Source organism: Peromyscus maniculatus, chromosome 15 (genome assembly GCF_049852395.1).
Source record: "Peromyscus maniculatus bairdii isolate BWxNUB_F1_BW_parent chromosome 15, HU_Pman_BW_mat_3.1, whole genome shotgun sequence".
Taxonomy (NCBI): Eukaryota; Metazoa; Chordata; class Mammalia; order Rodentia; family Cricetidae; genus Peromyscus; species Peromyscus maniculatus.
In genome coordinates this window covers 30,343,447-30,358,470 of record NC_134866.1, presented here as the reverse complement: position 1 = coordinate 30,358,470, position 15,024 = coordinate 30,343,447, and the positions used below count along the sequence as shown (strand labels likewise).

Genomic DNA, 15,024 nt, shown 5'->3' with positions numbered 1-15,024 from the left:
TTTAAGCTATAGCATGAATTTTTGGGAAGTTACAGATACACTGTGTAACCTTCCTCTAGCTTTTCATCATGGTGACATCATCTGTAGTTCCTGTATAATACACTAGGAAATTTACACTGTATATTAGTGTTAGCAGCACTGTAGACTTTAATTAGTTCTTACATTTCATCCTTCATTTGTGTGTAGATTCCTACAGCTTTCACCACCAACACAGCTTTCTCTCACTACAAAAGAACCCTTGTCAATATTACTTTCTTATATTTAAACTTTTTCAGTCTTCCAGCCCACAGTTCTCCAATCATAGCAATGTAAGATACTCATTTTATACTTGATCTTAGCCAGAAGGCTAAAAGCAGGCACCCTGAGGTTGCAGTTAAGTATATAGGCACTCATGTTCTTAAAGGAAATGTGATTAATAGGATTTTAGAATGTGTCCCCAGTAAGGGCAGTTCACATAGATAATTAAACTATATATAATATGCAAATAGATAAAAATTATAGTTACAATGATCTGAAATGTTTTTAATACATTTCACTATAATATAAAAATATTTTGTTATATTTAAAATATATAAGTTAGTACTTTTAAATGTTCATTGTAGGTTATTTTGCCGTTTGACTCCCCCTTTATGTCTTAACTTCTTGGGATTGACCCATATGGATTCATCCATCTCTCACCAGAATACCCAGCCAACCGCATATACATCTGTAAGTATAGCTCTTTAGGTTCATTATCTTTGTCAGGTGGTGTTATGAGTCATCTTCTATTGTCAGTAGACAAGCTCTGTAGCATTATTGAACTCCTTTTTTTATCACTAAAGCCTTTGCTTAAAAGTTATACGTGTAATTACTAATGATGGGGTGAAACTGATTTTCCTTTTAGAAGTATAAAAATTGTTTTTTCTTCGTATTGATTACTTAGATGTGCTGCATTAAAAACCTGTCTCATATTAGCATTAGCATTTATATTTATAATCTTAGTACCTCTGGTTTTGCAGTAGTTATAAAATACTAGATTTCTTTAGAAGAAAGCCTTAACAGGAAGAAGTTTAAGAAATGCATACTAAGTACTTTGTTTCTAAATTTTGAAATGTGTAATTTGTTGATATAACTTCCTGTGGGTAAACTTTCGAATGATGGGAAGGAATGAAAATATGAAACTATGCTGATTTAACTCTTCTCTTGCTCTTCAGATTATGGGTTCCATGAAAGTTTTATCCTTTATTGCAGATGGATTCTATATATATTATCCTATGTTGGTGGTAATTCTCTGCATTGCTACGTACTTTAGGTAAGAAACTTTACTTTTTCTCATGCTCTTAGTTGGATATAGATATTCTTTCCCCTTAAAATTCCATTGAGTATTTACTGGCTTGGTTTTAGTTATTTGTAATTTGGGATATGTATGTAAGTATATGTAACTTGCATAGTTTGAAAGGCCCTTTTTAGTGTTTGAGTGATTCTGTTACAGTTATGTAGGCTACAGAGTGATAAGATTAATTACAGGATGGTAACTCTAAAGTCCTGGGCTGTGACAATGACAACCAGCATGGTTTATAATGCCCCTTTACATCTAGCTTCTTTACAGTAACACTATGTAGTCTCTGGGCTTTTCCCATAATTATTGCTGGTTTTCTAGATCCTGCAGATGGTAACCAACACAAATGGTCAGGTGAGGAGCACTTATAATCAGGAAGTACATATAAAGTCGTAAGAGAAATACTTCTCTATGCCTAGAAGGTGCACAGGCTACTCTTCTTGTGGGCTCAAAGAAGCTTATAGAATCTTGACAAAGGTAAGATTCAAAAAGGTTATAGCTATTACAGTAATGAACTCATACCAACCATAATTACCCATATAAGACTATACAAGATCAAGCCAGCAATAGTTCCTACAGAAGTGGGGATTGGTCTCTAGGCCCTACCCCTTCCTGAGGATCAGTTGACAGTTGATAGGAGCTCTGGAAGATATTCTTCTTCAAGGCTGAGGTAGGTTTCCCATGTTCCAGTGGCTGGCCCTACATCTTGCGTATAGGAAGCACTCATTGAACTTAGTGGATTATTGTTTTAGAAAAAGATGTAAAGTTTGATGGGGAGGTATTAGGAAGTATAAGGACAGTTGGAGGGATAAAGTAGTGATTATATATAATCATATTCTTTGCATACATAGATGAAAATCAATAAAAGAAGTTAGTGGAAAGATTAACTTTTCTCACCCTTATACTCTTTCTGCCCCTTCTTACTGCTTCAATGTCTCAAGATAGTCCAAATTTATAAAACATTTCATTAATATAAATTAATTTGCTTTTCTATTGAAAATAGGTTTTATTAACTTTTATTTAAATGTTATATTGTTAGTGCAAAAATATTTTAAATAACCTATTAACATACTAATATTAGAGTAATAAGCAATCATGTTGTTTAAATTCTCTACCAAGTTAAAAATTTTTGCTTTTTGATAAATAAAATAACTAAAAGATTATACTCTAGAACAAGACTTAGCTGAGCATCTCCAACCCTGCTAGGGCCCACAGCCGCTCAGATCCAAGAAAACACAAAGAGACTTATATTACTTATAAACTGTATGGCTGTGCCAGGCTTCTTGCTGTCTAGTTCTTATATCTTAAATTAACCCATTTCTATTAATCTATAAGTTGCCACATGGCATGTACTTACCGATACTTTACATCTTACTTCTCATGGCGGCGGCTGGCAGTGTCTCCTGACTCAGCCTTCCACTCCCAGCATTCTCCTCTCTGCTTGTCCCACCGAAACTATACTTCCTGCCTGGCTACTGGCCAATCAGCATTTTATTTATCAACCAAATCAGAGCAACACATTCACAGCATACAGAGCAATCAATATCCACAGCAATCATGGCACATGTCCACAATTCCAGGGTTTTGTAGGCTGAGGCAGGAGTATCTCAAGTTCAGAATCAGCTTGGGCTATAGCAAGACTGTTTCAAAAGAAAAACAAAGTAAAAGATAAAATATTAAGGCAATTAATATTAATAAAAATACTAATACAAGGGCTGGAGAGGTGGCTCAGAGGTTAAGAGCACTGGCTGTTCTTCCAGAGGTCATGAGTTCAACTCCCAGCAACCACATGGTGGCTCACAACCATCTGTAATGAGGTCTGGTGCCCTCTTCTGGTGTTCAGGTACATGCAAGCAAGCAGAACACTGTGTATAGATAATAAATAAATAAATCTTTAAAAAAAAAAAAAAAAAAAAAAAAAAAAAAAAAAAAAAATACTAATACAAGCTGACTCTAAAACTATTGTTTTGAGTTTTGCCTTAAAGGTAGAAAAAACAATAGCAGACTTTATATGTTTAATGCTATTTTGATTCTATGTTTTCTCATTAAAAGTTTTATAAGTGTTAATGGAACATCATGAACTTAAGTACATCTTTTCATGTTAGTTGTCATATTGAGAATATTATAGCATTTTGAGATTAAATGGTTCTATGGCTCAAAATAATATAAATTAGGATAATGTTTTGTCAAATATAAAATCCTAATATAAGAAATCAGAAAGAAGATTGTTGAAAAATAATCATTATGGGGCTGGATATGTAGATGTAGCGCAATGACTTATTGCATAGAATGCCCAGCACCTTAGATTTGATTCTCAGTGCGCGCGCACACGTACACACACACACACACACACACACATCACAAAAGAAGAAAATGCATTAAAGGTTTCTTCTAAGCTGGGAATGGTGGTGTGGTGTATGTTGTAAAGGGGCATCAGGAAGATCCTGCCTTTTGAGAGCAACCTGAGCTACATAGTGATGTTAATGTGCTAATGTGAGTTTGTTTCAACAAAAGGAGGAGCTTTACTCAAAGACAGACATACATACATACATACATACATACATACATACATTCTTATATAACATGCATTCTGAGCTAGCCAGGTATTTACACATTTCTTAGTATGAATCAGAGATTTTCACTTTAACAGCTGTTTTACTCTTGAGGTGGTATTGTGTTCCCCAAAATATTGTGCACCCTAATAAACTTATCTGGGGTCAGAGACAGAACATCCACAATAGTAAACATAGAGGATAGGCAGTGGTAGCACATGCCTTTAATCCTAGCATTCCAGAGGCAGAAATACATGTGTTCAAGGATACAGCCAAGCATGGTGGCTTGCGCCTTTAATCCCAGGGAGTGAGGCAGAAAGCAGAAAGATATATAAGGCATGAGGACCAGAAACTAGAAGCATTTGGTCTGGTTAAGCATTTGGTCTGGTTAAGCATTCAGGCTGTTGAGAAGCACAGTTCAGCTGAGACCCATTGGGATGAGGACACAGAAGCTTCCAGTCTGAGGAAACAAGGCCAGGTGAGGTTAGCTGTGGCTTATTCTGTCTCTCTGATCTTCCAGTTCACCCCAATCTCTGGCTCAGGTTTGTTTTATTAATAAAGACTCTTTAAGATTCCTGCTACATCCTTTCTTCACACACAAATCTTTCTCCAGCCCTTCAGATGTGTTTCTATACATATAAGGGATAAATATTTATTTATTAGGGTTATGCAAGAGGTTAGAATTAAATATGAGTGAATTGTCTGATCCACAGTAGGATCTTAGCAGTATGAATCCTGCCTAGCTATTTCTTGCTTCCTCCCTGTGTGCCATGTTTTTAAATTACTTTTATCCTATATGACAGTCAAATTAAAATACCAACTAACATTTTAAGTAATTAGCCTACAGATAGGATATAATGATCATTTACAGTATATAGGAGAAACTGTTTCATTCTTGAGGGAAAACAAAGCATAACATTCAAATTTGTATAATTGAGATTTTTCTAAGCCAAGCGGGGTGTCTCAAGCTTGTAATCATAGCACTTGAGAGACTGAGGGAAGAGGGTCACCATGAGTTTGAGGCCAGCCTCGTCCATATAATGAATTCTAGGACAGCCTGAACTTCAGAGTAGCACCATGTCTCAGAAACCAAAAGCTTCTCTAAACAAGAAATCTCTATATGTGGAAATGCTGATTTTTTTGTTTGTTTGTTTTTGTTTTTCAAGACAGGGTTTCTTTGTGTAGCTTTGCGCCTTTCCTAGATCTTGCTCTGTAGACCAGGCTGGCCTCAAACTCACCGAGATCCACTTGCCTCTGCCTCCCGAGTGCTGGGATTAAAGATGTGTGCCACCACCGCCCAGAAGAAATGCTGATTTTTATATGTACTTTTTAGTATTATAACTACTCCTTGGATATTTTAAAAAGAACAAGTTGATTTTATTGTAGCCATTGCTTAGCATTCTGGTATAATTATTTTCTAAAGATGTGCTGATAGTTAGGCCAGTTTACATCTATACAAATATAAGAAGTCTTACTCTAGTGAGTGAAATATGCAACATAAAATTTGTTTTGTATTGTTTTGAGACAAAGTTTCACTGTAGCCTCAGTTGGCCTTAAACTCATAACAATCCTTCTGCCTCAGTCCACCAAATATTGTGATTATAGGCATGAAACTTCATCCAAGGCTGGACATAAGCATTTTTAAAAGAAAGAGAAAGAAAGAACTTGTGAAGAATGACTAACTGCATTACTATGCAATTTGATATGCTAACTAATAATCATGTTTCTATGACAATGGTAAAGAACAATTTCTCAAAATAATTACTAAGTGAAATAATACTTACGTTTTGAAATCTGCTTTCATTAGTTTGGGAACCCGTTGTTTGAATCTGCTTGGTTTCCAGCAGTTCATGGGAGATAATGATATGACATCAGATCTAGTTGATGAAGGAAAAGAATTAATCAGACGAGGTAAGATTTGTCATTTTAAAATAAATAAAGGGTTGGTTTTAAGTGCTAAGACTCAAATACAAAATTAATGTTTACAAAATTTGCTTGTAATTTTTATCCACTTTAAGAAACACAGCGGACCTTTTCCTTCCTACTGGGTTGCCTTGTCCAGCCTTAATATGAGGGGATGTGCCTAGTCTTGTTATTATAATGTAATATGCCATGTTTGGTTGATATCTCTTGGAGGCCTGCCCTTTTCTGAAGAGAAAGGAGAAGTAGATCTGTGGGAGTGGGGAGGTTGGAGAGGAGGAAGGGGAAACTGCAGTTAGGATGTAATATATGAGAGAATAATTTTAAAAAATACATAATTTTGGTGATATTTTATTTGTCCTCAAACAAGTAAAGCTTGCCTGGGGATCAAAGAACAAGCCAGCCACTATATTAAACATAGAGGTTAGGCAGTGGTAGCACACACCTTTAATCCCAGCACTAGTTAACCATAGAGGTCTGGAGGTCTGTATAGACAGACAGGAAGTGATAGAGCTGGGCAGAAAGGGGAAATGATGTAGCTGGGTGGAAAGGGGAAGTAAGATGGCAGGGCACAGAAAGGTTTATAGGTATGAGTATACAGGAAGTAGCTTTCTCTTGGGCCGAGGATTTCCTAGCATTAAGAACTTGTGGCTGTTTTGTTCTATTCCTCTGATCTCTCAGCTTTTATCCCAATATCTGGCTCCAGGTTTTTTATTAATAAGGCCTTTTAAGATTTGTGTTATATCTTGAACAACACATAATAAACCATTTTTAATTAAAAAAAGAAATATAGCCGGGCGGTGGTGGCGCACGCCTTTAATCCCAGCACTCGGGAGGCAGAGGCAGGCGGATCTCTGTGAGTTCGAGGCCAGCCTGGGCTACCAAGTGAGTACCAGGAAAAGGCACAAAGCTGTACAGAGAAACCCTGTCTCGAAAAACCAAAAACCAAAAAAATAAAAAAAAAAAAATAAAATAAAATAAAAAAAATTGCCGGGCGGTGGTGGCGCACGCCTTTAATCCCAGCACTCGGGAGGCAGAGGCAGGCGGATCTCTGTGAGTTCGAGGCCAGCCTGGGCTACCAAGTGAGTCCCAGGAAAGGCGCAAAGCTACACAGAGAAACCCTGTCTCGAAAAACCAAAAAAAAAAAAAAAAAAAAGAAATATAGTGGTTTAAGCTAAATATATATGTGTGTGTGTATGTGCGTGCGCGCGCATGTGTGTGTGTGTGTGCGTGCGTGCGTGTGTGTGTGTGTGTGTGTGTGTGTGTGTGTTTGTTCAGTTTTCTTCACCAAAAAAGTATTTGAAAATTTAATATAAGATTTATTGTGAAGAAATTCTGCAGCATAAATTACTAGAATATCTGCAACTAGATAATAACCATTTATGATCTTGGAATTTGTGACAAAATCCCTGATATAGTTGCAGGGAGGAAAGACAGCTTATTTTAATTCCCAGTTTTAGGGATTTCCATCTGTGGTCACTTGCCTTTCAGCCAGTGTAATATATAAAGGAAGAGAGACAGCCAGTTTGTCACATAGAAGCAATGAGAGACACAGGGAGAGGCTGTAGTCTCAGTATCTCTCCAGTCTCCCCCAGTGACTTAACTTCCTTCCACTGGGTCTTCCCTGTGAAGGCCCCACCACCTGCCAACGGAGATCAAGACGTTAGGGAATGTCCAAGATCCAAACCATAGTAGAGTTGTTTTGTCTTTGTCCTAAAACAGATTTGCCAAGTTCTAAACAACTATAAAGCTTATTAATTTAGAGTTATTAGTTTGCTACTTTGTGGGAAATTATTCACTTTTTTTTCCCACTTGGAATATAATGATCATTGGTATGAGAATGTGAGTACCATTAAAATACATAGGGCTTTCCTAAAACCCATTCACAAAGTAGAATGTATTATGCTTTCTTTTGTTCAAGTGATGGTAGGATGGGTGGAAAACCTTGATTTGGGGTCAGTGTTTCATAGTCTTCAGAATCTGGCTTTCACATGCTCTCCTAGGAAAGTAGTGTTTATTAGATGTGATAATTCTGCATTTGGCGTTGCACTGCCTTCCTAATATTGGTAAGAATGGTAAGTTGGGAGATACTGAGAGAATGACTGACGAAATCACCACTCTGTAACTATCTTACGAGGATAGAGCCCCAGTCTCTGCACGTGTAACATATAATGAAGAGCTTACACGAGAACAGAATTATATAGGAAGTATACGTTTAGCTTAGAAGAAAAGTCCAATCAAGAGTAGAAGCCACAGAAAAGAAATTTCAGATCACCGTGAGGAAGGAGATCCTTTCACTAGAGGTAGACAGGCTACAAAGCCACTCTAGCAAAACAGGGCAACGCCACCTATGTCATGAGGTGACCAGCAGGCGCTTTCTGACAGTAACCTTTTGCTTCAATTTTGTAGTAAGCTGTAGATGTCAGAGTCTGCTCTCCTTGCTTCGGTTACTCTATATCTAATTCAGCCATATTATACTAAATTTGAGGCCATTTTTCTTGTCTTTAGAGAAAAGAAAAAGACAAAGGCAAGAGGAAGGTGAAAATCGAAGAAGAGTAAGTACAATATTATATTAAATTGCTGTTAACTGAAATATCTAGGAAACAGTATAAGAATCTTACTTGGAGTAAATGGTTGAAGATGAGAAGCAATAGGTAAATGGCAAAGGATGTTTTTTTTTCTCTTTAATGTGTATGTTTTGCCTGAGTGCATGTCCTTGTACCATGTGCATACCTGGTACCCAGAGTACACACGAGGGCATTGGTCACCTAGAACTGGAATTATAGATGGTTAAGAATTGAACCCTGGTTACTTGGAAGAGCAACAAGTACTCTTAACTACTGAGCCATCTCTGCATCCCTGGATGTATTTTTAAAGAAGAGAAATTTTAATACTTTTACGTATACACATTATCCTGTCAGATTTGTTCTTTTAAAAAGTCATTAGTAACTTAATTTGAGTCCAGCATCTATCAGTTTGTTGACTGAATTATGTACACAACCACTGTTTATTCAATAAATGAATTCATGCAGGCTTGTTAATAAAGTAGTTTGGGTTGCTTTAAAATTAATATGCTTTTTCAATATGGCATTTATATTATCCTCTTTAATTTCTCTTGAGTCCTCCATTTTGTTGAGGCAAATCTTCTTTGAGAGAGTGAAAAAAAAAAAGAAAATCCATTACAATTTCTACAACATTTTAACATTTATGTATTTACCTTGGAAAGTAAGAGAAGATGTCATAGTTGTCTTTGTATGTTCTAACATATGCTATGTAAAAGGAGATTTGTATATTAAACATGGTGACAAACGCCTTTAATCCCAGCACAGAGGCAGAGACAGGCAGGTCTCTGAGTTCTAGGTCATCCTGGTCTATATAGCAAGTTCTAGACCCACTAGGGTATAGTGAGACTCTTAAAATAAAATAAATAAATATTTTAAAAAGGTAGATTTGTTCATTATTTCAGAAGATAGATTTGTTCTTTATTTCATAAATAGAACCAAACAGTAGACATTACTAGAAATAGCATTTACCTTGTATTAGGACAGTGGTTCTCAACCTGTGGTCATGACCCCTGGGGGGGGTGTCAAATGGCCCTTTCATGGGTATTTCATATCAGATATTTACATTATAATTCATAACAGTAGCAAAATTTTAATTATGAAGTAGCAATGAAAATAATTTTATGGTTGGGGGTCACTACAACATGAGGAATTTTTTTAAAGAGTTGCAGCATTAGGAAGGTTGAGAAGCACTGTATTAGGACTTCTAACTTTCACAGTTTACCAAAATTGTAATAGACTGACTACATAAACATAAAAAAAATGTATTCAAAGTGCCAAAAGTTTCTGGCATGAATGTATCCCCATTTGTACAAAACATTGGATAGGTATAGAATCTCAGTTAATGAGATCATACTGTCTTTCATGATAACTAAGTCTATGTGAGTCAGGTTTATTGTACTTGTATACAACCTTAACTTGTTATCAGAAATGTATTATCAGATCTCTAGTATTTGTAGCTTGCTCAAGTAAAAGAAGTTTTTAACATAACTTTTATATAGTCAAAGTAAGCTTGCTATTCTAATATTTTTTGAAGTTTTAGATAGAATAATATGTTAATATAATCATAACCAGCAAAATGTTTTTGTTAAAAATTAAAAGCTATAAAAATTGATTTTAAAGATGCTATTAAAATTCTACAGATTGCTAATGAATTTCTTATGGAAAAAAATGGTTACATTACCCTGCATATGGAATGTTGACAGTATAACTTTTAGTTACATATTTGATTGGGTTTCTGCTCTAGGAATGGAAAGAACGTTATGGACACAACAGAGAAGATTCTACTAGGAACAGAAATGTTCATCCTGACCCCAAAGAGTCAAATTTCTCAGATACTACTACCAATTGGTGTAAGTAACTTATTTCCTAGTTTGCTTAGGAGTTATTAGTGTTTGTGCTATATAGAAACCAAAACTGTACCCATCTCTGGACTCGCAAATATGTCTACAGTGCCTTCCCTTTATCATAGTCCTTAGTGTATACAAGGAAGGGGAAATGGAACATCAATTATGTAGTTGTAAGTTATGAATCTAAATAACTAAATTATTTCCAAGGTGTGTTCTAGGATGGTACCTATTTCTCCTATTTATCTTGATGTTTTTCTTTGCTTTTCTTCTCATTCATGTAAGTTATTCATTTATTGTTGTAAGTATTGGCTGACTCATATTCAAGTGCTTTCCCATGTATACAGTGAGAGAAAAAGAAATTTCTTGTTCCCATAATTTAGAGAAGGACTGAAGTCAGGTATCAGTCCTCTACCAGTGGTGCAAGTGAAGAAACGTCTGTGTGGTCCTGACATGAACGAGGAAGAAACAAGCCCCTTGCCCTTAGAAAGATGCCAGGAACCTGTTGTTGCACGGGACTTTACAGTGTGTAGGAGGCAACGTTTTGTCTTTGGGGAAGATGAGGTATTGCTGAAGGAGCTACAACGCTAAGGCTTCTGTGAATAGGTTTCTGTTTGAGATTCAGGCTGAAGCAGGAAATCTGAGCATCCTTTCTTACCCAGCTGCTCAGTTACACAGCAGTAATGTGCTGTTAGAGGAGACCTAGAAGCCAGGTATCCTTCTGAAGATCTGAGAGTGGAAAACAAGTACCAAGAACATCCATTTCTACTTGAGGACCATCTAAACTCAAAGAAAAACTCAAGTGGGTAGAGACGTAAGAGAACTAAGGCAGAATCTAAATTCACAGTAAGTACTCATTAGATTAGTTCAGTCCCTCAACATCAGTGACCCAGTAAAAAGAGATGTGCCCCATTATGAACATAACTGTTATTTAACTTCTGTATTCTTTTAAATGAAATGTGTGGTCTTTAACAAAAAGTTCTGAGGTATATTAGAAAGTAAAATATGAGTCATCTTCAAAATATGAAAAAGTAAACACACTAGCCATAAAAGTGACTCAAGTATTAGAATTATCACACAGTTCGCTGATGAAAATAGCTAATTAGTATGTTAAAGATATAGTGGAGAAATTGGATAATGTGCATAAAGAGATGATGGGACTTTCATCAGGAAGCTGGTGATTATATAAAGGAGCTGAATTCAAATGTTAGAAATAATTTAATGGCAGACTCCAATGATGTTGTAGACGTCTCATAGCAGTTGTTACCAAAGAGTATACACCTGGTGCTGAAGGAAATACCTTGGGGAATAAAAAGGGGGCTCTGTCTTAGGAGTGGATTTTTATACTAAATATTTCTGTAATACAAAAATTGGGCTGAGTATTTAGAACTGAATGATAGTTATCCAAATGAAGGGGGTTTTTAATTAGAAAAAGAGTAAGACACGGTGATGTAAGAGAATGTTTGGGAAGATATGGTTTTCTCATGACTAGAGTTTAAGCATGAGGAGGTTCATAAGAGGGGCTTCAGACAGTTTAGAAACAGATGCTGTCCTGCTCAAAAGTGTGGATTTTATATGGTAGGTAAGATTTTTAACTTTTAGCATGATCTTTTTAAAATTTTTATTTATTATTTTAAATATTCATGCAATATATTTTGACCACATTCTTATCACTTTCCCATTTCCTCCCAGATTATTCTCCTCTCCCACCCAACTTTATTTTTCCCCCTTTCTCTTCAAGAAGAAAATAAATACACTTAAAAGAAAACATAAAACCAACCAAACAACCAAACTCCATAAAGTATGTTTTGTGCTGGCTAACTATTCCTGAGCATGAGGCCTGCCCTGGAGTTTGGTAGATAGACCCATTGTCACTCCATTTGAGGAAAATTGATTTTCTCTCTCCTAGCTGCTATCAGTTACAAAGAGCATCTTGGTTAGGGATGGGACTTTGTGCCTGCCTTTCCTTCTCCATGCTGGGATTTTGTTCACTTTGAACATGTGTACATTCTATCATGGCCTATGTGAGTTAATGTGTGCAATAGTCCTTGTTGTGTCTGGAAAAATGTTGTTTCCTTGGAGACATTCAACAACTCTTGCTCTTTCACTCTTACCATGCCCCTTCTGCATAGGTCCCTGAACTTTGAGGAGAGGGGAGTGATATAACAACATCCTATTTAGGGATGAGTACTTCAGAGTCTTTCACTCTCTGCACACTGTCCAGTTGTGGCTGTCTGTATTAATTTCTTTAAGAAGCTCCTCTGCTGAGGGATAAGCAATGCACTTACCTATGGGTATAGAAATATGTCATTTGGAGTCATTTTATTGCTACATTCACTTAGCAGAATAATAGTAGTAGATTTTCCTCTAGGGGCCATGACCTATCTAGTCTTGTCAAATATGGGCTCTATTTTGTGTAGCAAGCCTTAAATGCAATTTTAAAAATAGTATTTGGCTACTCTTATAACATTTATGCTACTATTGCATCAATGGGTATATTTTTCAGGCAGGTTGTTATTGGACACAGTGTTCACAGGGTTCATAGGGGGTGGGATTGATAGTTACTTTTCTCCTCCAATAGCATGAATAGTATCTTCTAACACTATGATGTTAGTCAGTAGGGATAAAGATCTAGTTGAGAACCAGTTCAGTTTCTCCATGTTCAATGATAGAAGCATGATCTGTTGTTATTGTTTAGAAAGATGAATTTAATGGCAGTATAAAGTATGATTTTCAAATCAATGAAGCTCAGAAAAGTTGAAGTCTGTTTTTGTAGTAAAGTCAAGGAGTGGTGAGGGCCTAAACAAAGAAATGGTACTTGAAATAATGACAGAAGGTTATTTGAAGGACATTTAGATAACAAACAGTACCTCAAACATCATTATTTATCAACCAATGTCCTTGGGTAGATATTCATTTTAGAAGATTGCTTTTTAACCTTTGTATTTACTGCTTTTAGCAAATGATACAGATACATCGTTCCTGGTCAGGAACATGGGACAAGTACATGACTTACGATTACAGCTATGTAATAGCTTAGGTTGTAAAAAAATGATAACATGCGAAATCCAAAGCAAGTAAGATTGATTGTTACATTGCTGTCTTAAACAAATGGGCTAAGTACACATAAGATAGCAGTATTAAGTGACCTCAAGGTTGTTATTAACTCTGGCTGTGAGGTCCAGCAAAAATTCCAGTCTCTTAGAATATAATAGTTATTTTCATAATATTGCATCACTACATTAGGAAAGAGACCAAGAAGACAAAACTGTGCTATAAACATCTTAAGTTTTCCAAAAGAACTCTTTCATAAAGCTGAGTCTTTTAATCTCTGTGTATGTCTATGTGGGTTGTATGTGTGTGTGCACATGAGTGCAGTGCAGAGGCCAGAAGAGGGCATCAGATCCCGGGGAGCTGAAGTTATAAGCATTTGTGAGCCATGTGGTATGGGTGCTAGGAACTGAACTCTGGTCCTTTTCAAGAACAAAATGCCCATGACAGCTGAGCCATCTTTCCAATCCCATAATTTTTTAAAAGATACTTGTGCTTCGTAAATCAAAACTTGGATATTATAAATTGTTCACAAGAAACTTATTCATGTAGAAAAGGGAGAGCAACTGACTCTCTAATGACCTATATCGCAGCCATTAACTGCATGGGACCACTGAACATTTGCAATGTAGATGCTTCTATGTTGGCAATATTTTTAATCTATTAGGTAAGATTAGATAAATTACTTTCAGCTGTATCTTTTTACTTTTTAAATATGGTGGATATTCAAAGTAAATATAGACTTACTTATTTTTGTTGGCCAGTCTTACCCTTATTCTTGCTTTATGGGAAAAATATTAAGTCTTTTCTTCAAGAGTTGAAGTGATGATATCTCAAATTTCTAGCCAAAATAAATAAATAAAGATTCGCTATGAAACCAAATGAAGTTTGATTTAATGATAAACAATTTCATTGTGGTTATACTATAGTTAAATATAAATTCTAATTTTTACTTTCTAAATCTTCACACTACCTACTTTGAGCTCAGACTAGCTAGATGGCTCAAGAAATTGTCTTTATTATTTTGTATTATACTGTCATAATTTGAACCTGATTTTCTAAGAAGCAACAACTTAAATTTCTTATCTTTACAACCAACAATTAGATGAAGTCTTGATTTTTTTTCTGTGATTTATAAATTAAAAGACTATAGAGAAATAGCCATTGTCTTTCTTCTTTTGAGCAGCATCCAAGTACACCAGGGCTAATAACAGAACTGAAAGAGACCGAATAGAACTTCTCCAGGATGCAGAACCTTTGGATTTTAATGCTGAAACATTCACTGATGATTCTCTGGAACCTGAATCAGGAAGGTAAGTTCTGTCTATGTCACTTGACTCTGGTGTGCCTCTGAAATGTTAACGATGTACTGAGCTTGAAAACAAAAGATAATTAAACATGAGAAAAATATTGGGCTTGGTGGGAGTATGCTTGCCTGGTATGCACAAGGCCCCAATTGGATGCTCAGCATAGCAAGATAAGAAAAAATTTCCTTTTCAGTATTAATTCAAAAATTTGAAGTGTCATTTAATACCTTCTTTGTTTTGTTTTGTTTTTTGAGACCAAGTCTCATACAGACCAGCTTGCCTTCCAGCTTGCTGTGTAGCTGAAGACGATTTTGATCAGATCCCCTTGCTTTCCCCTCCTGTTACAGGCATGCACCACCACACTCAGTTTATCTAGTCCTGGGGAGTTAAGTCCAGAGACTTGTGTGTGCTAGGCTACATCTACCAACTAAGCTATGTCCTTAGCACTTGATACTCATTTATACCCGC

At 36.1% G+C, this 15,024-nt stretch overlaps 1 protein-coding gene across 3 annotated transcripts in view; it reads left to right on the top strand.

Annotated features, from left to right (window-relative positions):
- Nucleotides 1–15,024, top strand: part of Lmbrd2 (LMBR1 domain containing 2) — a 51,410-nt gene that overhangs the window by 34,184 nt on the left and 2,202 nt on the right. For 2 of the 3 annotated variants that reach the window (XM_006994710.4, XM_076551797.1), the window contains exons 12-17: nucleotides 603–708; nucleotides 1,194–1,291; nucleotides 5,678–5,781; nucleotides 8,299–8,345; nucleotides 10,099–10,204; nucleotides 14,436–14,562. In XM_006994710.4, coding sequence (XP_006994772.1) covers nucleotides 603–708; nucleotides 1,194–1,291; nucleotides 5,678–5,781; nucleotides 8,299–8,345; nucleotides 10,099–10,204; nucleotides 14,436–14,562 — 588 coding nt within the window. The remainder of the gene's footprint in view (nucleotides 1–602; nucleotides 709–1,193; nucleotides 1,292–5,677; nucleotides 5,782–8,298; nucleotides 8,346–10,098; nucleotides 10,205–14,435; nucleotides 14,563–15,024) is intronic. The other variant, XM_076551798.1, reaches the window with a different exon arrangement.